Here is a 25,047-nt window from a genome sequence, read left to right on the forward strand (position 1 = left end):
GGGGTGATTCATGATGGTCTTTTACAGTGGAGGGGTGCCAAGTGCATCACTTTTGGAGGGAGTGAAGCAGATGTGAGCTAATTAAAGGCTTTGCAGGTGGTACTACAAATAACGAACAGCGTCGGACCAAAAATAGACGGATGTGAAGAATGGGAGAGAGACGTAGAACAGAAATGCATAGAGGCTCGTTCATCACATGTGGAGAGACCATGTGTGCTCTTTCTGGGCAATATTTCTCTCAGACATCTGCAGAGTTATTTTTGATGACACTGTTGTCTGTTCCTCGATCTGTTCAAAACTAGGCTTTTCACAACCCTTACATTATATATTGCTGTCACACTCTCACACCAAGAGCTCTGATAATTGAAACTGTTCTCAGGTCAGGAAAGGTGATTACATACATGAATGCATATGGAATTAGTATGCTAATCAGCCAAGATTTTTAATATATTATATGCATCAGAAGATTATACTTTATGTATAGATCCAACTCTTAATTCTGAATGAATGAGCTGCATTCAAAGCTGAACGCATATTTGTTACTGCAAATTTCACTGTTTAGTAATGTGACAAGTTGCTATAGTACGTTGCTTGGAAACTGTAAACAGCTTATAATTAGGTGTTTCACACCACATGCAGAAGCGGCACATATTTCCGCACATTTATTAACAGTATCCATGCAGCATTACAGTATTCATATTGCCAGTGAAAGCACCGCAAAGCTGCATGAAGAGTTTCGTGCTGAGTATTTTGACTCGTGGAAAACATATTGAAAATTCACTGTAAACAGATTTATCAACACAATTGACAATTGTTTTAAAAGTTCCCATTGTTTAAAAAGACTGTCAGGCTTGAAGTTCCACATGCAGTGACAAGGCACACAAGCGCTTTCTATTCAGTAAATCTGACTAAACGCAGACAATTGAAGGAGTTTATATTCTGCACTTTGGAGTTTGAGTTTCGTTCCATGTGCACTACAGTTCAAAAATTTGAGATCAATGGGGTTTTTGGAAGAAGTCTCACTACGGCTGGATTTATTTAATCAAAAATTCAGTAAAAATAATGTGAAATATTATTACAAGTTAACATAGCTATTTTAATATGTATTAAATTTAATTTATTCCTGTAAAGCAAAGCTGAATTTTCAGGCATCATTACTCCAGTGTCTCATGATCCTTCAGAAATCATTCTAATATGCTGATTTGCTATTCTATTCTAATATGCATCTTAAAATATATCAGTGCCACTGTTTTGTCTCAAGATGCACACCAGTAAGGTTTTTTTTTTTCTAAGGCACTTTAATACAATATACTATATATATATATATATATATATATATATATATATATATATGTGTGTATATATACTGTATATATATACTGTATATTACTGCCCCCAAACATTTTAATGCTACTAATATATTTATGTTGATTATTATTTATTAGTTTATCTATTTATTGAACATTAGTGTATTTTGATGTTGTTCCTGCTGTTTTGTAAAAGCAATATCCATTTAGGGGTAGTCTTACAGTGACTTTACCATGGTTAAGGGGGCTAGAACACCCAATGCTCATCCTCTCATGGCTTAGTGCTTTATTAAGTTCTCTGTAAATTCACAAGACACCAATTTTCACCAATTTGGTGAACCAGGTTCAAGGTATTTAATACTTGACAGGAATCAGTTGAAAGGTCATTACAAAAGTAGACTAGTTAACTGAAGACTTCTCCATATTCTTTAGTCTTACCAGGTCTGTGGAAATTAGAGGAAATTGAGCAAATTCGGAGAGGAATGCTGTAATCCGATTCCTGCTTTAATTTTTGATGGATTATGTAATTTAAAGTGGCTTCATCAAGGGCATCTAGACTTTATTCACATTTATATTGCCAGTGTTTTGTCAGCGTATTGGTTTCTCCCATATTAGTTAAAGGACAAAACATTTATTTATGACTTCCAGAAGCATCTTGGTGCTTTTATTTAAAAATTTATTTTGGAACATCTTTACTTCATCGTCACTGAAACACACACACACACACACACACACACACACACACACACTCTGATGAAGCTTTCTGCATACTTTCTGTGAGTTGAGAGTGATGTGATGCATGTTCACTGACAGCTTGTGGTGTCAGTACACCAAACATATGGTGACAGCAAGTATGTGTAATGAATCCACAACACTATTCATAGCAAGCTATTAATATGAACAGGATGTAAGGCATGACAGAAATATCGCACTACAATTTAACTGACATTATAAAATACAATTTATAGGCTGCTTAAATTAGTTTGAGAACAGGTTTTTTTTCTGTTAAACTCTTGCTGCTTCGTCATGTCTGTTAATGAAGAATTTGCATTTAACTGAAAATGATTCCGCTATTATATCAGCAGCTGAAGAACCAGCCTCTTTCAAAGATTAAAAATGTAAGACTTGGCCTTCAGACTTCATAAATAGCTTTACTGAGTGTTTGTTTCTGTTAAAAAGCTCTGTGTGATGGGATTTTCCTTCATGTAGGAACCCCGATGACCTCTTAATGTGCTACTCATAAACCAGCCTTAGAAGACACTGTGGTGGCTTCTAATCCCATTTAATTAAACTGACTGAGATGCCAAAAGTACTGCAGAGAAAGACAGACAGCGAGAAATGTGGTTCAGGGTAAGATGAATGTTTACTGGGAGGAGATTAAAGTTTGCTCCTAACTGTTGGCTTGAGGGAAAGAGGTCTCACTTATTTCCGACAATAAGCTATCAATCAGTTTCTCTTCTCTTGCCCAGGAAATTGCAACCAAACAGATGAGACACTCGTAAAATTCAACTAAATTATTAATCGTTCAGAATTTTAGAATTAAATTAGAACTCCAAAAGTGTCTCTCTTTCATTAAAAAAAATAAGGAAACTTAAAAAAAAACAAAAAAAACAGGTCAGAATGTGCATAAATATGAGAAGATTGAAGATGAAGAATGTCTAGCAAAAGTATTATCATTAGGTAAGCTGAATTTTGCTTGTAAACTGTGATGAATACTGAACCATTCCCTGCTGAAAAAAACCCCAGCTTATTGTTTACAATTCACTAACCAGTTTAGTTAGTCTCCTAGCCTAGCTGCACTGGTGTTCAACTGGTTTGTCTGGTTGGTAGTTCTAAACGAATCTCTAAAATTATTTTGTTTGCAGATGCCACTTGGTATGATACATTGTATGGATGTAGATGTGTATGTATTTATATATTTATGTGTTTATTTATGTTTAATAAGCTAGCTGAAAATATCATAACAATATACATCATATCATTCAATATACAATATACCATTCAAAATTTGAGGTCAGTATTTTTAAAATAATCCTTCTGTTCATAAAGTATTCATTAAATTGATCAAAAGTGTCAGTAAAGACAATTATAAAATGTATCATGGTTTCCACAGAAATATGAAATATTAAAAAGCACAACTGTTGTCAACATTGGTAATTATAACAACATGTTTCTTGAGCATGTTTCTTGAACAGAAACCCTCAAAGTTTTGAATGGTAGTGTAAGAGAAGCCTCAGATTTGAAGTTTTACTGTAGCGAATCTAATGATCATCTAATCATGTCACTTCCAAATTCACACATAAGGATAATTCCCAAGATGATTCTTCCAGCAATTACACACATTGTATGGAGGATTCATATCTGCTATGTTCATCAAATCCTACATTTCACAATCGAGACCGTATCCACTGGGTTATGATAATGAATAACTGCACTCAATTCTATAATTCTATCCTTACTTTCAATATATTACACAGTCATGGCAATAATAATGCAGTATGAATGTCAATTTTAATCCTGCCTGTCAAGGTGGATATGAACGGAGCAGGAAGGAGGTGCTGGCTTGTTCTTGAATTTTTACAGATTCTGTGAAGCACATAAACTGCTCTTGCAATTTTAAACAGGGCAAATCGCTGCACTTTCAATATCCCCCCTTCACGAAATGGCAGGAGGCTCTTCAGCGCCGAGCTGGTATTTACATCCTAAAGCTTGTCACTCTCCCTGCTTTTTTGTTTAGGGGGAAATGAAAACCTGTCTGCAGCAGGAGAGGGCTGTGCTGAGCTCCAATTTTCTCAGCAACAAAATATAGCCTCAGTTGGGAGGCAATTACACTGAAGTGTTCTCCACAAAAATAGGCAAGAGTCTGGGCCGGGATCCGCTAGCAGTCACCTCTGAGATGAGCCCTACCAATGGCTTCCTGTACCTGATGAGAAGCTCAAATGGTAATGAATAGCTACATCCATGTGGAAAGCCGTTCTTTTGCATTCCCCCAATTTTCTCAGTTCTTTCCTTTTAAAAAAGGACGTGTGTTTGTCTGTATGTTACATGGACCCTGTGTTCATGTGCAGGCTGCTAATGAGGATGATGAATAAGAGAGGACAGGCCAAAAGAAGTCTTGACAGCTCCCTGAAGGATGATCAAACCGCAGGCAGAGCTCAGGAGATCGAGATGCTCAGAAACTGGATATGAAGCAGGGCAGTGTTTTAAATATGTTATCTTGCTAAAAACCTATCCCCAGTTGGGCCCCAAAGTGGGTCTGTCTTTATTTACTTGTCTCGATGCTGTTATACTTTCTAGTGGAATACTTTCCATACAACGACACTTCATTGTGACCTTATCTGTCAAGCTTCAAAATGCACCAGAAATCACCATTAAGGTTTATTATATTATTACCATTATATTTATCATGGCCAAAAATTAAGAATTTGATCCCTTGTTTTATTAAATTGTTGCCTCGTTTTTAGTCAAATCATGGCCAAAATTTACTATTCGTTCCCTCATTTTAGTTAAATAATGTCCACAAAAGTTCCCACAACTTAATAAATTCACTCATTTTAAATAAATCGTGGCCACATTGTACTAATTCGTTCCCTTGTTTTAAATTAAATAAAACAAGGGAACAAATTTGTACAAAGTGGCCATGGTTTGCTAAAACAAGGGAACGGATGAGTCCAACATGGCCACGATTTACTAAAAATGATGGGATTATTTCTTAATATGTGACAACGAATTCTTAAAGGGGACATTGGATACCCATTTTCCACAATTTGTTATGATTGTTTAGGGTCTTCATGAAATGTCTGTAACATATTTTGTTTAAAAATTCCTCAGTGGTCATGTAAAACACCACCCTTTTTACCTTGTCAAAAACAGCTCTGTTCTCAGCGACTCATTCCGGTGCATGTCTCTTTAAATGCTAATGTGCTCTTCTCACTTTATTTATTTATTCTGGTAATCTAGCTAAGTAAACCACCAATAATAATAATAATAATAATAAATCCTGCTACTCTAACATGCACAAATGTTGTGCTATCCATTCATTTATCTATTCATATATTTATTTATTTAAGATAATAATAATAACAATGGTTATAATCATTTCTTGGAATACTATAATTGCACTATATGATTGTTCTGTAATGCTTGAATAGTAATCACTGGCAAATGTATATTTATTATTATTTCCGGCATTAAAAGGATAATTCATAGAACATTCTGTTATTTACTCACCCTTATGTTGTTCCAAACATATTTTTAATGAAACCTGCAAGGTTTCTGTTCCTCCATTAAAAGTCCAGGTAACCAAAAGATCTAAAAAGGATCCATATGAATGTAGCAGTATAATTCAAGTCTTGTGAAGAGATACAATCAGTTTATATAATGAACAGAAAACGCACAGTTAGATAAAATTCACCAGATTTTGGCCAAAGCAGAAAATGAGGAAAAGGTTGTCATATTCCATCTGGGCAAAATTATGACTGTATTTACATAAGATACAACAAGATGATTTGACTCACATTATCCAGCAGCACAAACAACTATCCCTTGTGGTCCAAGGGGATATGGATTTGTGGGGTGCACTAAGCGATTTTTGCCAAACGATGCTGATATTTAAAAGCACCAAAACAAACACGCCTACACCCCAACAGGACCTCGCCCCTATTTTGCTAACTCCGCCCCATACGTTTGTACACAACCCTGGCAGCGACAATGGCGGATTCTGCTATGCCTGCCGGCCGCAGCATATTCAAGCAAAAGCCAACAGAGATTAGTTGTGTGAAAAAGCTAAATCAATGTAACTCACTTATCATCGAGAAACAAAACAACCTCGGGGTCCGATCAGGCCTTCCCACTCCTTGAGTTCTCTCCACCGCTGGAAAGCTGCTCCAATATTTACGTGGATCCTACCTCTTGCCTGATCGTAACCCTTCTTTTTAATGTTTTGTTCCTCCGAAATTTTCCTCTTTTTTTTAATCAGCCATCTCTCGCTAACTCACATTATCCAGCAGCACAAACAACTATCCCTTGTGGTCCAAGGGGGATATGGATTTGTGGGGTGCACTAAGCGATTTTTGCCAAACGATGCTGATATTTAAAAGCACCAAAACAAACACGCCCACACCCCAACAGGACCTCGCCCCTATTTTGCTAACTCCGCCCCATACGTTTGTACACAACCCTGGCAGCGACAATGGCGGATTCTGCTATGCCTGCCGGCCGCAGCATATTCAAGCAAAAGCCAACAGAGATTAGTTGTGTGAAAAAGCTAAATCAATGTAACTCACTTATCATCGAGAAACAAAACAACCTCGGGGTCCGATCAGGCCTTCCCACTCCTTGAGTTCTCTCCACCGCTGGAAAGCTGCTCCAATATTTACGTGGATCCTACCTCTTGCCTGATCGTAACCCTTCTTTTTAATGTTTTGTTCCTCCGAAATTTTCCTCTTTTTTTTAATCAGCCATCTCTCGCTATCTATAGCCGATCTGCTAATATTTGCCCTGTGCACTCACTGAGTGCTCGCTTCTCCCTGTCATTACTAGACACGCCCCTTACTGCTGATTGGCTGCAAGTTTGTTTTGGGACTCGGTCCGACACAGTGGTCAAAAGCGTTTTTCAAAAATCGCCTAGTGCACCTTTAAGGTGAACTAACAGCACCTATACAGAGATGTGATGTTTCACATGAACACCTTGATGAGACGCTTTTGTAATCAGCAGCATTTCTGCTGATATTTCAATAGAAGTGACATTTACAGAGAAAAGCTCCTGACAAGGGCACCCTGCTGTGTCATGGCTGGGGAAAATTATTACCTCTTATGCAGAATGCCAGCGTCAATGTAAAATTTTCATTTTTGTTGTCCCTAGTCTTGACAAAGACCAAAACAACTGCAGATTCTACAGGATTTGACTTGAAAGGAACTGTGCTTCTCTACACCAGATATGTAACGCACAACAGGTTTGTCCCCCAAGACGTTTTAAATGCATGACTTTATGACAGACTTTACAGGCAGGATTGTGAACAGCAGTTAAAAATAAAATATGCCGCCTTGGCTTGCTCATCCTCTGCATTGTGATTTGTGTGTTTCTATCTCTGGTAATGCAGAATCTCAGTTACCTGCTGAGCCTTGGCACATGTCCATATGCTCCTTTTGGACAATACTCTTCACTGTGACTGATGTCCCATGAGACCGAAGCTCAGATTACCCTGGGATTGATCAGTTTGCCGGTATTTAAGAGAACATTAGGCCAGTCTTTCTACCTCACACATTGGTTGTCTATGTCTCCTTTTTAATACCTTTGGCATTGTTGGCTACAGGATTTTTTTCTGCACATGATGTCTAAACTGTTTCCCTTAAAGAAATAGTTCACTCCAGGGAGACCCATAATAGTAGTCAATGTGACTCGTGCAATATTTCCAATGTCTTCTGATGCTTATACAATAGCGGGAGCTCTTAGGCCTTATTCAGGCTTGCATTCAGTTTAAAAATGCACTTTTAAACACATTAGTACAGGTTTGATGACAGAAACACTATTTGTTTTTGCATGTCACATAATTATGATATGGCAACATTGAACAGTGCAACATTGAAGATAAATGGTGAACAATCACATAGTACATTTCTGTCTAATTAATGAGAAACATGTAACACAAAAGAAGATTTTGAAAGTGTGTGGGGTACAAACAGCATTGTGTGTACATTATATACTGTATGTTCAGTTGAAATGCCAATCATCTTGATCAGCCAATCACTGCATCATTACATCTTTTTATGGACAGTTTTTGTTTTGTATTCCACAGAAAAAAAGAAATACAAGTTTGGAACAACATAAGGGTGAGTAATGACATTTTTGGTTGAACTATCCCTTTAAGATCACTTATTGTGTTTTCGTTTGAATTAAAACAGGACCCTCTGTCTTCTGTAAGGTTTAGAGCTCTAAAAAGTATTGACAAAAGACATACTTCGTCAAAGTGTTCAGAAATGTTCTGTTTTCTTAACTAATATGAATGATTATGTAGTAAATATTGCTACTGAATCCTTCTTAAAACATCTACTGAACAAAATAAGCCAGAATCGGACTGACTTGTTCAATTCAGTAGCAGGCGAATCAAAATCAAAGAGCTTTGAGTCTTAGTTCCTAAAGATAAGTGACAAGCTTTTTGCAAATTTGCCTAGGGGAATGTAACTCTCAAGGATTACGGATCTAGTTTTTGAGATGTATCCAAAGGCAATACTCGACTCAACCTTGTTCAAACCCCTGAGCAACTACTGCAATGTGACTAACGTTTTATTTGAACTGGATTATGGGATCTGTCAGGATATCTGGATCACACACTGTATGACTAATGTGTCTAGTGATTACATCAATGTAAAATATGTATTTGAAGAGCACAAAGTCACCAGGGGTGGAAAGAGTACTGAAAAAGTATACTCACGTTAAAGTACCATTACATTGCAAAAAATGTAGTGTGAGTAGAGTAAAAAGTTCTTGTCCAAACAAGAGTATCTTAATTAAAAGTACACATGAGTAGTGAGTACTGAGCTAGAGATTATACACCTTTATAATAAAAGCTGTCCACTGCAATTAAAAAATGTAGAAAGTACTGTACATACTCTAATTCACATATTCTTTTGTTTGTCAGAAAGAATGAAGAATATCTGTCATCCAACAGTTTTACATTTTGACGGTCAACTCTTTAAAATATATCAAAACAACACGGGACAAAAAAATATTACAGAGATGAAAAGATGAAAGAAAAACAGGATACTGGATGCATAATTCCCCGCATTATGAACATGGTGTCACGGATTCAGTCCATGGACTTCTGTTTATTCACCACCAGAGGTCACCCTTTCCATTTCATTGACTCTCGCACTACACAAACTGTTGCATAGCACCCTGGACTACATTTCCCATCATTCTTTGCACAATTTGCACACTGCCCTGATTGCACTCATTGCACACAGCTGTTTCTAATTACCTCATTCACTATATAACACCCACTCTAACCACATTTCTCTGCTGAGTATTGTTTAGCCTGTACCCCTTTCCGAGTCTCCCTTATTTTGCCTTGCCTTGCCTGTTTTTGATCTTTGCCTGTTTCCTTGGATTTCTCCCTCTCAGGACTATTCTTGTGTTTTGCCCGCCATATACCTGTTTGCCATTGTTTTGACCCTGCCTGTGTACTACGTCTCTTTAATAAAGCCTGCAGATGGATCCACACGTCTCACGTCTCGTCAGCCCCATTACACATGGCTCTTGCATGAGTTATTAACATTATACACAATACCCGAAAACTCACACCAAATTTCAGGCCCTGTTTATAGGCTAGCCTATATACATGTAGCGAATCAGCTCATGGGGAAATATGAATAATTAACCATAACTAGTTATAATTAACTATTCATATTTTAGATCCGCTGTAGATATTTAGCTGACCTCTCAGGGTCATAAAATAAATTGTAATAATATTTTACAATTACTTTTACTTTTTTGATCAACGCAGCCTTTGTGAATTAAATTGGTACTTTCTTTTATCTTCTTTATTTTTGTGTTTAAAAAAACAACAACTGTCAATTATTTCATTATATTGTAGTAGATGTTCTCCCAGTGAATTATTATTGTTGGATGGCTCTTAGTGAAAGTAACTTATTTTGTTTTATTTATTTATTTGTCTGCATTGACGTTACTGCTCTGTATAGTTGCTAGTGAAGGGTTTGGAACTGTGTGTATTCTTGAGGCACCATCAGACAATTAGTGTTGTCATGACAGTTTCGTGTGACTCCAAATGTGATTAGTCACATGACATCTCTGACTCAGGCAGTTGAAGACTGACCTGTGCTTTCATTCGCATCCAGACTGCCAGCCAGCTGCTCCAGCAGTCGCGCCCGTGCTGCATTTCTCTTATGCTTCTTGCCTTCGTAGTGTTGCTGTGCCATCAGTGGGTTGTTGAACCAGGCGCCACACAAGCAGCAGTACTTGCCTGCCTCACCATGATTGGTCAGCGGCTGCCACGAGGGAGGGGGCGGGTCTGTGGTCAGAGGGGTGGGCAGGGCTGACTCTGCACAGAACAGAATATACATTCATTATCTATAAATATCCATCAATATAGATGACCTTTAGGAGCCTATACAGTATATATTCTGTTGAGTGCAGCTGAAACTGTCCTGCTGTCCAAACTGTCCAAACACACTGATGGCTCCAAGCCTAATCTACTGAACAGCTATGCAGGTCAAGAGAGGGTCAGCACATGTGGAGATGAAAATTCACCCCTGAGTTAGGTTATTCTCCTCCATCTTATGAGGAAAAAGCAAGCAGATGGATTGATCTTCCAGGTGACACTCTCGAAGACACAGTGGGACTTGTTACCATGGTTACCAACCCCAAAGGCGACAGTGCCGCAAGTTAGAATGAGGTAAACCAGGGGTGCCCAACCCTGCTCCTGGCGATCGACTGTCCTGCAAAGTTCAGCTCCAACCCTAATCAAACACACCTGAAGCAACTAATTAGGGTCTTCAGGATCACTTAAAAATTAAAGGCAGGTGTCTTTGATTAGAGTTGGAGTTAAACTTTGCAGGACAGTCGATCACCAGGAGCAGGGTTGGGCACCCCTGAGCTGAACACACTGTGATTGTTTACTGGACTTTTAAATCCAATAGATGCTGAAAAAAAGATGTAAAGTACATAGAAATATATTTTTTAGTAACTTTTTACTCTACTGTTTTGTAATTTATGGAATGGAATGGAATATACTTAATTTAGTTCATTGTATGGACAAGAGAAGTATGGACATTCTGCTAAACATCTAATTGTTGTGTTCCAATGGAGGAAAAGAGTATAAAAAGAGGTTTGGAACTGAGTAAATGGTGACATAATTTTATTTTTTTTAGGCAAACTAACTCTAAATGTTTATAAAAAAGTCAATTAATATAAAAGAGAAAATGCAATAGAATCCCAGTCTTCTAAATGTTGTAAGTGAGCATTTATATAAAGGTTGCTTTCTTTTAAAGGGACAATTCACCCAAAAATGAAAATCTGGTCACACTTTAGTTCGGGAACCAATTCTCACTGTTAACTAACTATTAACAACAATTTTTGACTCCATAAACTTCTGATTTGCTGCTTATTAATAGTTAGTAAGATAGTTGTAAAGGTTTAGGTTTTGGGTAGGGTTAGGGATGTAGAATATTGTCATGCAGAATAAGGCATTAAAATGTGCTTTATAAGTACTAATAAACAGCCAATATGCTAGTAAAATGCATGCTAATAAGCAACTAGTTAATAGTGAGAATTGGTTCATAAACTAAAGTGTTACCGAAAATTCTTCGGAACACTAAAGGAGATGTTTTTTAAGAATGTTGGTAACCAAACAGTTTTGCTGACCATTGACTTCCATTTTATAGAAAAAGAGACGTTTCTCAAAATATCTTCTTTTATTTTCCACAGAAGAAAGTCATACAAGTTTGGAAAGACATGAGGGTGAGCAAATGACAGACTTTTAATTTTTGGGTGAAATATCCCTTTAACGCTCAGTGACCCACTGTAGTAGAACTAATAGTCTATTTAAATCAGTAGAGTAACACTTTTTTTTTTAAAGCTAAGTACATAACAGCAGTTGGAATTCTGAAACGTATCATAGCAACAGGTATCATAGCAAATACTTTGAATCTACCAGCATGGCAAAGTCACACGACATGACACCACTGCCATCTGTTTTGATAAAAATTTGGCAATATCCTTATTCTTCTAGAGTATGTATATATATATATATATAATGTAATCTTAAAGTGGACACAGGTTGCTAAGAAGTTGATCATTTGATTTAGTTGATTTGTCATACTGTAGCAACCAAGAACACTTACAGTAACTACACCTCTGTTCTCACCACCCACATCTCACTCGCATGAGCAAAGATGATTCAAATCACTGTGCATGGATAACTTAAAATCAGCTTTCAGTGGTTTGACAAAACCAGCATACACACATTAGGAATGGGTCAGAATGGTTTATTAGTGGGCCTTTTTATCTGTAGTAAAAATAATAAAGAGAGCTTCTCAAACTGGATTTTTTTTAGCATGCTGACAGTGTGCAACTGCTGAACTGCTAGCACGCTAAAATCCTCTCTGACAAGTTGCGTCCATAAATTCAAGCTATTAAAGCACTATCGCTACACCCATCAAAGCACTGCTTTTGTACCAAATTCACAGCATTCGACAATACTTTTTGAGGCGATTATGAGTGTTTTTAAGAAGATGTGTTGAGTTAAAAACAGTTCGACTGACTTTTAAAAACACGTCTCGAGACCTTTGCATTTTGTTTAATTTTGTTGAGCTCCTTTTAAAAGCAAGAGTCCATGCTGTGTGAACATCCTTTTAGTGTCTGATCAGGGTCCGGTGGACATTTTAAAACTGTATTTATGCAGGGCTGAATATAAAACCGTTTTGAACATCACACATATCTATGTATGTATTCGTGAGAGTGCATGATGTGCAGAGACAGGTGTTGCAGATGAACCCTAAAGCTAGAGCTGGAGTGACAAGATGAGCAGAAATAGACGGAGAATGGGCAGGTAAAGATCTCAAGGGCAACTCCATCACATCCGCTTCGACTGTCAACACGATCCTCGTCTGATGAGTTTTCCTGAGCGAACAGCACTCTGGATTTTCACGAAGGTTACTTTTGACTTGAATCTCTCCTGAAACACCCGTTCCACCACTTTCTCTTTAAATTTGTGGAAAAGTTATTTTATATTGCTTTGCTAAAGCCGTCTGCTATGTGATCTCATCTCATCTGTGTGTCATGAAAGACTAAAAAACAAGACAAATAAAGCTGAGAGTGAACCATGATGACTATATGCTCATGCTCACCATCAAGTGCTTGTTATAATATCTACTGTACATGGAGAACCACGAACATCAGTGGAATTAGTCTGGAGAGCTGTAAGAAACACTACCCTGCTTGATTGAAATCATTTCCCTTATGACAGGAAATGAAATTCAATAGTCATTGACAGGCTAAAGATAGAAACACATGCCTCCTGTTTGTCCTGATGCCTGCAGTAGACATCTGTAATGTGGTTAAGATCATTTTAAAGTGAAGCTTAATCAAATATGTCCAGAAAGACTGAAAACTTCAGACAAATTTGTCTGACACTGAATACAGCAGCAATTTGAGTCCAAGTTTAGTATTTATTACCACCAACACTGATGACTTTCCACACTGGCACATATCCAGTGACCAAAGCTCAGGTGACTGAAAGTGTCCATCACAAATCAATTTCAATTATGACAACTCTCGGGAAGATTTTAGCATGGTGATGGATATGACAATGTTAATGTATTTGGTCTTGGCGGAATAGATCTGCTACGCTGCTGCTGAATTGCTGCTGCTGTTGGTTATTGCTGTAGTTGTAGATTATTGCTGCTGCTGCAAGCAAGTACAGGAACTTGCTACTGCCAATGCATATGGCGATACGGTGACGTGAGTAAGGCATATTGCTGCTGCACAAATTGCATTTAAAATAACCCGTAGCAGATCTATACAGGTGGAGCTGGGGAAGGTGGAGGGTTTTAGAGAAACTCTGAAAGCGTGCTGCAGGAATCTCTAGTGAATGCTAGCCAGCCATATAAATGCAAAGCAGTAAGCTCATTGGCTGCATATGCAGCATGAACCAATCAGCTGTGCCAAGTCGTTTAACTCTCTGAATATCATCTGTTACATTAACAACCCGTTGCCTGCGCCATCTAGAGTTTCATGACTGAACTATATATTTAGTTTCACAGTGCAAAATCCAATTGAGAGGTGATTTGTTCTGGGCAATATGCTGATAGAAATGTGTGATACACGCCAATTCAAAGTCTCTAATAAGTTTAGGGTTGGTAAGATTTGAAATATCAAGGCTGTAAAAAACAGTAATATTGTAAAATAATTTCATAATTTAAAATGTTTTCTATTAAATGTAATTTATTCCTGTGATGTCAAAGCTAAATTTTCAGCAGCCATTACTCCAGTCTTCAGTGTCACATGATCTTTCAGAAATCATATGTGTCTGATTTGGTTCTCAAGAAATATTTATCACCAATTTTTCAAATTTTAGGGAATACATTTTTTTTTGATGCCAATATACTACATTTTATTTTATTCTACCTCTCTTTATTCTAAATGTAATGCCAAAACAGCTCACCTGTCACCTGGGTTTGTAAAAAAATTATAGTAAAATGATCTAGTAAATACCTAAATTATTAAAAATGAGCTGATATACACACTTTAGTTGAATGTTGTGACATTGCTTGGCAACCATAAGCAACTACAGTCACTCCTTGTTTACACTGGGTGGGTGGTTAGGTGGGTGGATGGTTAGTTAGGTAGGTTCATGGATATATGGACGGATGGGAGGAATGGCTTGCTCTCTCTTTTATTAACCATTATTCATTTATAAGCTCAATATAATTACAGTGAGTTTATACATGACATTGACCCTGAGTCACACAAATTCCCACTGCTTCAGGCAGTTTCTGCACAACCTTATTCTCAGGCAGTTTTGTGCTTCAAACAAGAAAACGGATACTTCTGCAATCTGACAGACTGTGTTTCTGTCAGCGCACATGCATGTTGTTCATCATTGTTCACGCTTCATCTCTGATACCTCAGATGCATGAGTCTGTCCTCTTCATCACTTCAAACACTCTATCGGCTCTACTTTTTCCAAGAACTTTACTGGTAAAAGAAATCTAATAATATGATGCTGTTGTTTCTCAGATCTACTTTTAAATGCTATAAATCACAGCATGTCCATTCGTCTGTAAACAACCGCCGTTCTGAATTATTCATTGACACTGAGCATAGATAAAACTATTTGTTAGGATTGTGAATTAATATCATCAGAGACATAGACATCATGTATTGATGTCAGGAGTTTATTACTGCGTTTTCAAGGCTGCATTAATATTCCTCAGGCATTTTGCTTAATGCTCTGTTCTTAACACCAAACCCAATGTATTAAATTCATGCAATTTAATTCAGATGAAATCCATTCAAATGTTGTTTTCTTGACTATTTCAGCCTTATGCATTCTTATGTGATTACGTGATTGAAATGTGGTAATGGTAATGTGGTAAAGTTTATTGCATTTATTTAGTTCTCCATTAAGTTTCTAAATTGACTAAGTTCTAGATTGACTTGATTTTTATACTACTTGTGCGAGCCTTAATTTTTTAAGTTTGAAAGCACTTTAATAACTTAGCAATATTGATTAGACAAAATACAAAATTATCAATAAAAATACTAAATATCATCAAAAGACTGAAAAACAATATTGAGATATATTACAAGTTTGGGGTCAGTAATATTTCTATTTTTTAAAATAACAATACTTTTATTCTACAAAGACAGATTCAATTGATCAAAAGTGTCTGCAAATACATTTATAACAATTAAAGTATTTCTATTCAAAATAATTACTGTGCTTTCGAACTTGCTATTTATAATAAAATAAAAAACACTAACATTGATAATAATAAGAAACATTTATTGAGCAACAAATCAGCATATTATAACTCAATGTTGCCATCACAGGAATAAATTACACAAAATAGAAAAGTTATTTTAAATTACAATAATATTTTAGAATTTTACTGTATTTTCAATCAAATAAATTTCAGCCTAGGTTAGAGACTTCTTTCAAAAACTTTTAAAAAGTTTGGGGTCAATAAGGTTTTTTTTTAAATTATTATTATTACAGTAGTGTATGTCTTTTAGCTACAGTTGTGCTCAATTTTTGAACGGGGGAATTTTTATAAAGTCAACTATTATTTTCTCTTGTGGACTATATGTAAACGTCTTCTATGTGAAATATCTTATTCAGGTCAGTACTAAATAAAAAATAACATGCATTTTATATGATCCTTCAGATACTGCAGAGTGTATGTAAAATTTTGACCACAACTGTATTATCGTTTAGTTCAAATGAGGCATTAGAATTAGATTCAGCAGTGACACATGAGATATTCTAGATCATTCTCATCTCATATTCTGAGCACTTGTGATTGTCTGCTCATTGCTTAAAGGCTTTCTTTTCACAGTTTTGCACATTTAACAGACAGCTACTCTGCACGACTCTACAGTGCAATCTTACAGTATGTTTCTTGATGTCTTGTGTCTGAGTATCCCTGTAGTGTTGTAGGACGCTCACTGGAGCTTGTGTAAAGCTTCATTACCACTGCACACACAGCTGGGCCGGCGGGCATAAACAAAGCCTGCCTGACAGAACTGAACTTTAGGTTGAGTTTAGCGCTCTGTGCTTCAAGAATGAACCAGTTGCTATGTTCCTACACACTGTCTGAACACACCTCTGGGTCTAATTCACTACTGTATAGTGTCTCTACTCTCAGTAAAAGTGGAAAAAGACCAAAAACAAGATAATTTTTTAGCATGCTTTTATGAAGTAGTATCTAAAGAAACTAAACAACACTAGAATGCATTTAGTTGAGTGTTTTTTACCTGTGGATGCTGGCAGACTTGGTGTCTCCCCCAGCACCAAGCGAACTCTCTTAGCGTGCGTTTTGCCCTGGTAGTGCGACTGAGCCACGATGGCAGAAGTGAAGAACATGTTGCAGAGCGTACAGCATTTGTTTCTGTCCACCTCATTCTCTGCACTGTCCTAAAAAAAAGATAGCAGTACAGGACATATAGCACATGATTCACATTGTCACATGTAGCACATCTCAATGTCAAATTGAAAGGTTTTGCTTATTGATGGTTTAAGGTATGAATCATTTGTATTATTATTATTGGTTTTGTTAATAAGTATTATTACATTTTTATTTCCAGTGTTCATTGTGAAAAAGTGTAGAACATGATTTTTTTCTTTTTCTTTGGCAACAATGGATGAAATGATTCCTTAGACCATACCAGACTAAATACACAAACTGATATTATATAACTAAATATATATATTAGAAATATATACATATATAATTGACAATAAGATGCAAAAATATTTTAGATTTAATATATTACCCAGCCATAGTCTCTAGTATTCCATTAGTAAGTAAAGGAAAAAATATATATAATTAATTAATCTTAAGATCAGACCTTAAATGCATTGTAGGATATCAGACCGAATCAGACAATCTAAGATTTGGTACAAATGTCCAGTTGTGCATTTGTGACAGACATATTGCTCCAGTTATTTCTCATATACTAGACTGATTATTTTTCACAAATGAGGAATACAATGATTGTGATTCGGAGGCAGTAATGTGAGATGTGCTAACATTTTAAATATGTTCCAAAATTTCAGATGGATGGCAAGAAAACAAACAAATAAAATATTCAGCCAGTGTTCTCTGGTCATCAGAAACTGATTAGATGTGCTTCAGATTCCAGAATCTAACAGCCAGAAGATATTTTGAATATTCATGTCAGTAAAAACGCAGAGACTATCGTATGATTTTGGCCACATTGTGTGTGCTGCGAGCTGCTGCCAGTGGCTTGAACTGTCCTTCTCGTCTCTGGAGACTGGACTGTGGATTACAGGGCCACTATCAATTCTAGCACAGACGGGGCCCTTGGCATTCTCCCAACTCCCCGCTCTGAGTCAGGTCCTGATCCAGTGCAGCAGGAAAAATGTCAGCTTTAAGTAAACCAGGTGAAAAGAGAAGCCAAGAACTGTCCTGATCAAAGCAACAGTCCAGCTTATCATCTCTTATAAACACAACAAAATCAGTTACTGAAATGAACACACCAAACACTCATTTAGAGCAGCCTTAGATCAGTGGAGCCCAGAGGTATGTGGAGCCCAAGGGATGTTTTAACAGTTTGCGTGGGGAACCTGGAAAGATTTTGCATTGTTAGACCTACATAACAGCAAAATCTTTCAAATAAAAATATTAGATCTGTTTAATGATACAAAAATTCAGCTTTTCCATCAGGAAAAAGTTACATTTTAAAATATATTTTGAAAAAATATTTCACAATATTATTTTTTACTGTGTTTATGATCGAATAAATGCAACCTTGGAGAACATTGGAGAAAAAACAAAAACAAACATAAACTTTTGAACAGTAGTGTACTCACCCTTATTGTTTTAATGATAATAATACATTTAAATGCAAGTGAATGGGAAGGGATAATGTCGAGCTCCAAAAAGGTGAGAAAGCACAATAAAGTTGTCTTGTGAGCTATGTTTCAAGTCATCTGAAGCTATCCAATAGTTCTGTGTGAGGAATACATCAAAATGTTAAAGCGGGGGTGAATTCAGGTAAATTGGGACACGTTTTGCCATTAAGATGACTGGGAAGAAATGTCCCAATTAACCTCAACTCACCTACTAGGCATTTGTGTGTGTAAAGATTTTTAATGATGAAGAAAATCACTGAATGCACCTTCAGCAGTGAAAAAAAACCATCCAGTTTGGAACAACATAAGGGTGAGTAAATGACAGATTTTTTCATTTTTGGGTGAACTATTGTTGTTGATACTGCAAATAGCATCTGCTCGATCTGAATCAGACATTTAAAAATAAATCTGCCATATTTTCATTCCAGAGTAGAGAAAACGTTTGGCTCAAGCATGTTGTCTCAGACATTTTCCCCAGTTTTAGGCCAGGTTTGTATCTGCATTCTGCTCAACCATCACTGCTGACATTTCTGCACTTAAAAAAAAAAAAAAAAAGGTGCAAAGCAACACTCAGGAGGGACCCTTCGTCAGCAAAATGTCTGTAAAACAGCAGTCATGGAAAATCTGAGATGCATTTCCACTGGAAGGTGTGATGGTCTGTTTCTCTTTCTGTATCCCTCTTTCTCTCTCTCACTTCTCACAGCATCTCGGCTCTGTCTCTTTGTAGATATTCTGTCAAATGAATATTCAGACAGCTCTCTCTGTCACGCTCCCTCGGGGCAGCCATCTCGTTGACTTTCGGTGCCCATGATAAAATCTTCATTGGTATTGACAGCTCTGTTCCTCCTCACCTTGTTCAGTGAGTTTGAAAAGCTGGACAGCACCCATGACACCTGACCACCACAGCAGCTCTGCCACAACTAAACTCTCACATAAACTCTCAATTGTTACTCCTAAAAAGCCAAGAGAGAATTGTGGGGCAAATGGAGACATTTCCTAAGTTGCAGAATTACAAAGAAGTACAAAAACAAATCATCAATATTTTTGCCAAGTTTTATAGTAATAATATGAAATATACTACCATTCCTAAGCTTTTGAATGAAGTCTCTTATGCTCACCAAGGCTGTATTTATTTAAGCAAACTACAGTAAAAACAGTAAAATTGTGAATTATTATTACAATTGCATTTATTACAATTGCTATTATCTATTTTAATATATTTTAAAATGTAATTTATATCTGTGATGGCAAAGCTGAATTTTCAGCATCATTACTCCAGTCTTCAGTGTCTCATGATTCTTCAGAAATCATTCTAATACTTTTTAAAATATTTTTGTGGAAAATGTAATGCATATTTTGATTCTTTAATGAATAGAAAGTTCAAAAGACTTTCTTAAGAAGAACAAAAAACTTTTTTTTTTTTTAACATCCTACACAAGTTTGTTTCTCTGGAAAATGTTCATATATACATAAATGTTAAGACATTATTATTATTATTTTTTTTTTAAATATTTAATGTATATGTTTGTTTCATTATTTTTAGTACTTAAATACAAACATTTCTCAACAAATTGATCCAATATTAAATCTTTTGAGCAATGGTATCCATTAATTGTAAAGCTCTATACTGACTGCATGACAACAAATGTCTCATAAGTTTCTATTTTTAGGGAATTTTAGGAGAAACATCTGAGATTGTAGACATTTCAAAAAGAAACAACTGAGAGCTCTGAAAGAACAACCACTGAGCAATACAATGCTCCTCTGGGTCCTGTCCTACAATATCATTATATAAACCCAAACCCCTCATCTCCATAAAACAATACTTTTAATGTTTTAGTGTGATTGAAGTTGATGCATCAGACCTTGCAAATGACAAACACGGGCTCAGATGTGCTTTGCTTTCAGATTCATCACATTAAAATCAGCATTTCAAGGTGAGGCCAGCCATATATATGAGCTGCTTACAACTGTAAAAAAAAAAAAAAACTATATTTACATATATATATATGTTTACATATAAAACTCAAATCATTTTCAGTGAATTTGCATGTAATATATATAGCAAATTTATCAGGAAAATAAATAATAATATATATGCTCTATATATGCTCATTATATACACTGTCATTCAAAAGTTTATTAAATAATTGCAGCCTTGATAAGCATAAGAGACATTACAAATCGCACTGATCCCAAATTTTTGAACGGCAGTGTAGCTATATGCATTTCCTCACATTTCTCATGAATTGTACCATTGCCGAATGTGCTGTCATGCTATGCCAGAAGTGGCGCATACTGGCACATTTGAGTGAAATGTGAACCTGTTCTCACTGCACTCTTTGTCACACTGGAGCAGGCTCTCTTTTACACGTCTGGGCCAGAGCGATCGTCTCAGAGCTGTAGCTCTGTGTGTGTGTGTGTTAGGGGACCAGAGTGTTCGCCGTCACCTCCCTGCTGAAAGGAAACACAAATAAGTTCAAACTTCATGGCCTAGTTCTGTTTCGCTGTGCCCGTGACCTGATTCCAGTGAGCCGGCCAGTGAACAGTTGTGTTCTGATTGCTGTTTGCAGGAGAGGTGAGTGTGTAGTGCTCTGAGCTCACAGACGTGTTTTCCCATCCCAGCACTGCTCCGCTCATGTAAAACGGTACGTTTGCAGCTCACTGTCACAGCTCAGGCTGCGCTCATCACTGTATGTGAGTGTATGCATATGATGTGTGTTTTGTGCAATGCATGCAACTCATTTCAGTTTGTTTATATATACTGTATAATGTATATATACTGTATATATATATATATATATATATATATCGGCTTAATATTTTTGGCTTCAATACATTAGCTGAGTCTTCAAATCAGGACACCGAGGAAAAAAAAGTGTTGCTTTAGCGTTTGAGCTGTTTGGTTGAAATAATAGTTCTTCTAATTTAAACAAAACCGTCCTTTTCAGAGAAAATACCTGGCAAAAAAAAATAATAATTATCAGGATTTAATTGTTTTAGTTTTATCACCCTCCTCTAACCATATATGCCCTTGAAAATAATAAACAGAATAAAAAGTAGAACCCATCAGGGCTGCAGTGGTTCCCAGCGGGGACTGAAACTGTCTGAATTTGAGGTTTGTTGGTAAAAGCTTATTTCCTCATGCTTTTTTGTGATTCTTTGCTTTCAAGGCATGTGTGTTTGAGTCCTGGCATCCTCTCAATGGTTTTCAGGTCCACAGGGCCTGTGCATATGGATTACTATGATGATTATGATCCCAGAACCAAGGCAAACATTCTCCTCACACCTCTAGAGGGGACAAGCTGAGTGTAATCCAATAAATAACACTGTGAAACCTGAAGCAGTCAACAAGACCTAAAATAAACTACCAAAACACAGGTGAGAAAGACCAATAGACACAGAATAAAATGGAATTCCTACTCGATTGAATGTGCAGTGTTTTTTTAAATAGCATTCACAGAAGATGAAGTCAATTTTACATCTCGCTTTTTCATTCAAACTTGCCATTTTCTTCCTCGCCAGTGACTTGTCACCTACACATTTGTCTGCGTGCATTTACATATAACCTATTTTAGGTTTGATAATGAAAGCAATGTGAGTGTGTGAGCATGTTTGAGTGAAGGTGCTGGTGTGTGAAGTTGTGAATATGTGTAAGCATGTGTGTGTGTGTGATGCTCTGGCAGTGTCTGGTCCTGTTCTGTTGTTAACAAAGAGCATTTAATTAGGAGTCTGTTTATCTCTCTCCTCCACTCTCTCATTTTTCTGTTGTAATGTTGGGAAGGGTGTGAAAACAAGCTAAAAATACAGCCCGAAGGAGGAAAGTCACAGAGTCCCATTAATTGTGCCGGTTAAAAGCGGCATACAGAATATAGATTTAGAAAAATGGAGAAAAATAGAGGGGGAAAACAAACAAACAAAAAAATTCTTTAACATCCTTTAACTTTCATTCTACCTGATGGAGAGCTAGTAAAGCAAAGAAAGAATTTTTTTTTATATCTCCAAGCACCTTTCCGACCTACTTTCCTCTTTTGTTCTCCTGCGAGTCTTAGTACTTCTGCTTGACATTTTTGAAAAGGAAACTCAAACATGCTTTCCACAGCCTCAGTGTAACTCACTTCCTTTCTTATGAAGTCAAGGAGTCAGGAAAACAAGGCGAGTTTTAAGAGGTAACTGGAATGTCTCCGTTATAGAAGCATGTTTTCACCTCAGCGTAAAAAATTAAAAAAGGTAATCATGAGGTAAAGTTTAAAATAAGAAATAATGTCACATTGCAAGGTATAAAGCTACTTTTAGAGATGTAAATTTGCAGTTGCAAGATTTAAAATCACAGTTGGCGTTATTTTAGGTTACAATTATGAGAAACAGAATCACAACTTGGATTCAAGTTTTTAATTCTGAGGTGGAAATGGGCTTTCATACTCTTTGGCTTTGTTTGAACAGGCAACAAAAATCTGATTATTTATGTAGTGCTATTATCGTTAACTAACTAAAAATTTAAACCATTAAATAAAACAATTGAAATAAAATATTTATAAAACATAAACTTTTTTTCAGTATAACATAACCTTTTTTTTTCTAAACTCTGTCCTGGAGGGCCCGGAACTAAAATAACAAAAACAAAATAAACTTAAACTATAAGCATATTTAAAAAAAAAATAATAATAAATAATAATAATAAATAAATAAATCTAAGAAATAAAAAGCACACAGTAACTTACTAAAACATTAAAATTAAAATTAAAAATATAAAATATAATTCAAAATACTGACAAACTATAAAAGTGTATTAATGATACTGAGTAGCACATTTAATTGACGTTTATTTATTTATTATTATTTGGACTCTTTGGCTCAAATCTGTTTAGTAGTTTGTAACCCACATAAATAGTTAAAAAAAAAAAAAGATTTCAGTCATTTCAAGTTTGGGGTTTTTAGGTCATTCATTTTGTGACATGACTGTAACACCATGCACAAAGTTAAGACATATCTGCAGCTGTCTGAATTAATTTACGATTGTGTGGCATTCACTACGTACTGAATTGTAAATTCACTTTTTTTTAAATATGTACTTTCAGCAATGACAGCTATAGTCTAATATGTTTTTTGGCATTTGTTTTGGCACCTAATTTATTACTGTGGCAACCGAGAAGATACTGTCTACAGGGGTCTCCAGACTCGGTCCTGGAGGGCCGGTGTCCTGCAGAGTTTAGCTCTAACTCTAATCAAACACACCTGATCCAGCTTACTAGAAACAAGGCATACTAGAAACTTCCAGGCAGGGGTGTTAAGGCAAGTTGGAGCTAAACTATGCAGGACACCGGCCCTCCAGGATGGAGTTTTGAGACCCCTGGTGTACATTGTAACATTGATCTGATTTCATTTACAAAATAACAGTCCGAATGAGTCCTAAAATTTGTAATTGGGTGCAGTCTGAACATAATGAGAAATTGAAGCCAGAGAAAAATTTAACTGCTCATTGCTCTTTCTTAGTTCATGTAACTTAATCAGTGATGTTTCATGTAACTATCCACTTTGTCTCAGATGTTTTCCCCTAAAATCCTTAAGTGATTTAAAAACGGAAACATGTTTGATTTCATATTGACTGACTGACTGATTCTCTGACTTTTGATTGTAGACTTTGGTATCTTAGCAAATCTGGGCACAGCTTGAGACATTGAGATCTCTTTTGAAACTGTAGAGGAGACATATATGACATTACTGGAGTCTTTTTCTCAGGAAAAAGCAGGAGTTTAAATTTTATCTCCATTTAATCATTTCTATCTTGAAGAAATAATTAAATCTCTGTTTCTCTGTACATGCTCCCTTCCTCAAGAGAGTATCTACTTCTTGTTCCATTACCAGAGCCTGCTCGGGGCCCACTAGTTTGGGAATGACCCCGTTGAATCGAGGAGGACGAGAACCGAACTGGATTCTGTAGCCTTTCTCTACAACCTGCAGGACCCATTTTGATATATTTGGCAGAAGTTCCCACGCTGCCAGAAAACCTACTAAGGGAACCAGCCTCTCGAGGCTGGCCTCTGGTTTTATTAGAGGAGCCAGTTCGGTGCCCTGAAGCGGATGACCGGCAGGGAACAACCTGAGCTCTCCCATGCCATACCGTTGCCGGGCGGCAGCTGGGATCTTCACTCGTTGGAGCTCACTGAGCCCTGAAGCACCGAGGGTGGCAGGGGTATCAATGAACCTCCGTGGGGGCACTGAGGAGGATTGGGCACCGTATACTGAGGTGTTATCCTTTCCTCCCCAGGTGGGGCTGCCCTCAGGGACCTGACAATTGTAGGACCGTTTAGCCGAGGTCCTCTTAGACAAAATAACGGTCCGCAGATCCATTTTCGGTCTAGAAGACCCTGACTGAGAGCGTCGCCCCGACCCCCGATCTTTCTGGAGGGGTGCGGGTTGCAACGCTCTGTTTCTGAGACTGGTGATATGAGGAGCTTGACGACTTGGGCCGCTCCGGCTCAGCAGCCCCACCCCTGAGCAGGTCAGCCTGGTATGCTTGTAACACCGCCATGGTGTGCAAACATGCGCCAGCCTGACCTGCCGCCGTATAAGCTTTCCCAACCAGACTCGATGTAAGCCTAACGGGCCTGGTGGGAAGCTTC

At 36.9% G+C, this 25,047-nt stretch overlaps 1 protein-coding gene across 1 annotated transcript in view; it reads right to left on the reverse strand.

Annotated features, from left to right (window-relative positions):
* LOC107564682 (zinc finger matrin-type protein 4) overlaps positions 1 to 25,047 on the reverse strand; it is a 71,993-nt gene that overhangs the window by 1,049 nt on the left and 45,897 nt on the right. The window contains exons 4-5 of the mRNA XM_016249816.1: positions 16,804 to 16,963; positions 10,142 to 10,366 (exon numbers count right to left, since the gene is read on the reverse strand). Coding sequence (XP_016105302.1) covers positions 10,142 to 10,366; positions 16,804 to 16,963 — 385 coding nt within the window. The remainder of the gene's footprint in view (positions 1 to 10,141; positions 10,367 to 16,803; positions 16,964 to 25,047) is intronic.

Source organism: Sinocyclocheilus grahami, unplaced genomic scaffold (genome assembly GCF_001515645.1).
Source record: "Sinocyclocheilus grahami isolate Dianchi unplaced genomic scaffold, SAMN03320097.WGS_v1.1 scaffold955.1, whole genome shotgun sequence".
NCBI classification, from domain to species: domain Eukaryota; kingdom Metazoa; phylum Chordata; class Actinopteri; order Cypriniformes; family Cyprinidae; genus Sinocyclocheilus; species Sinocyclocheilus grahami.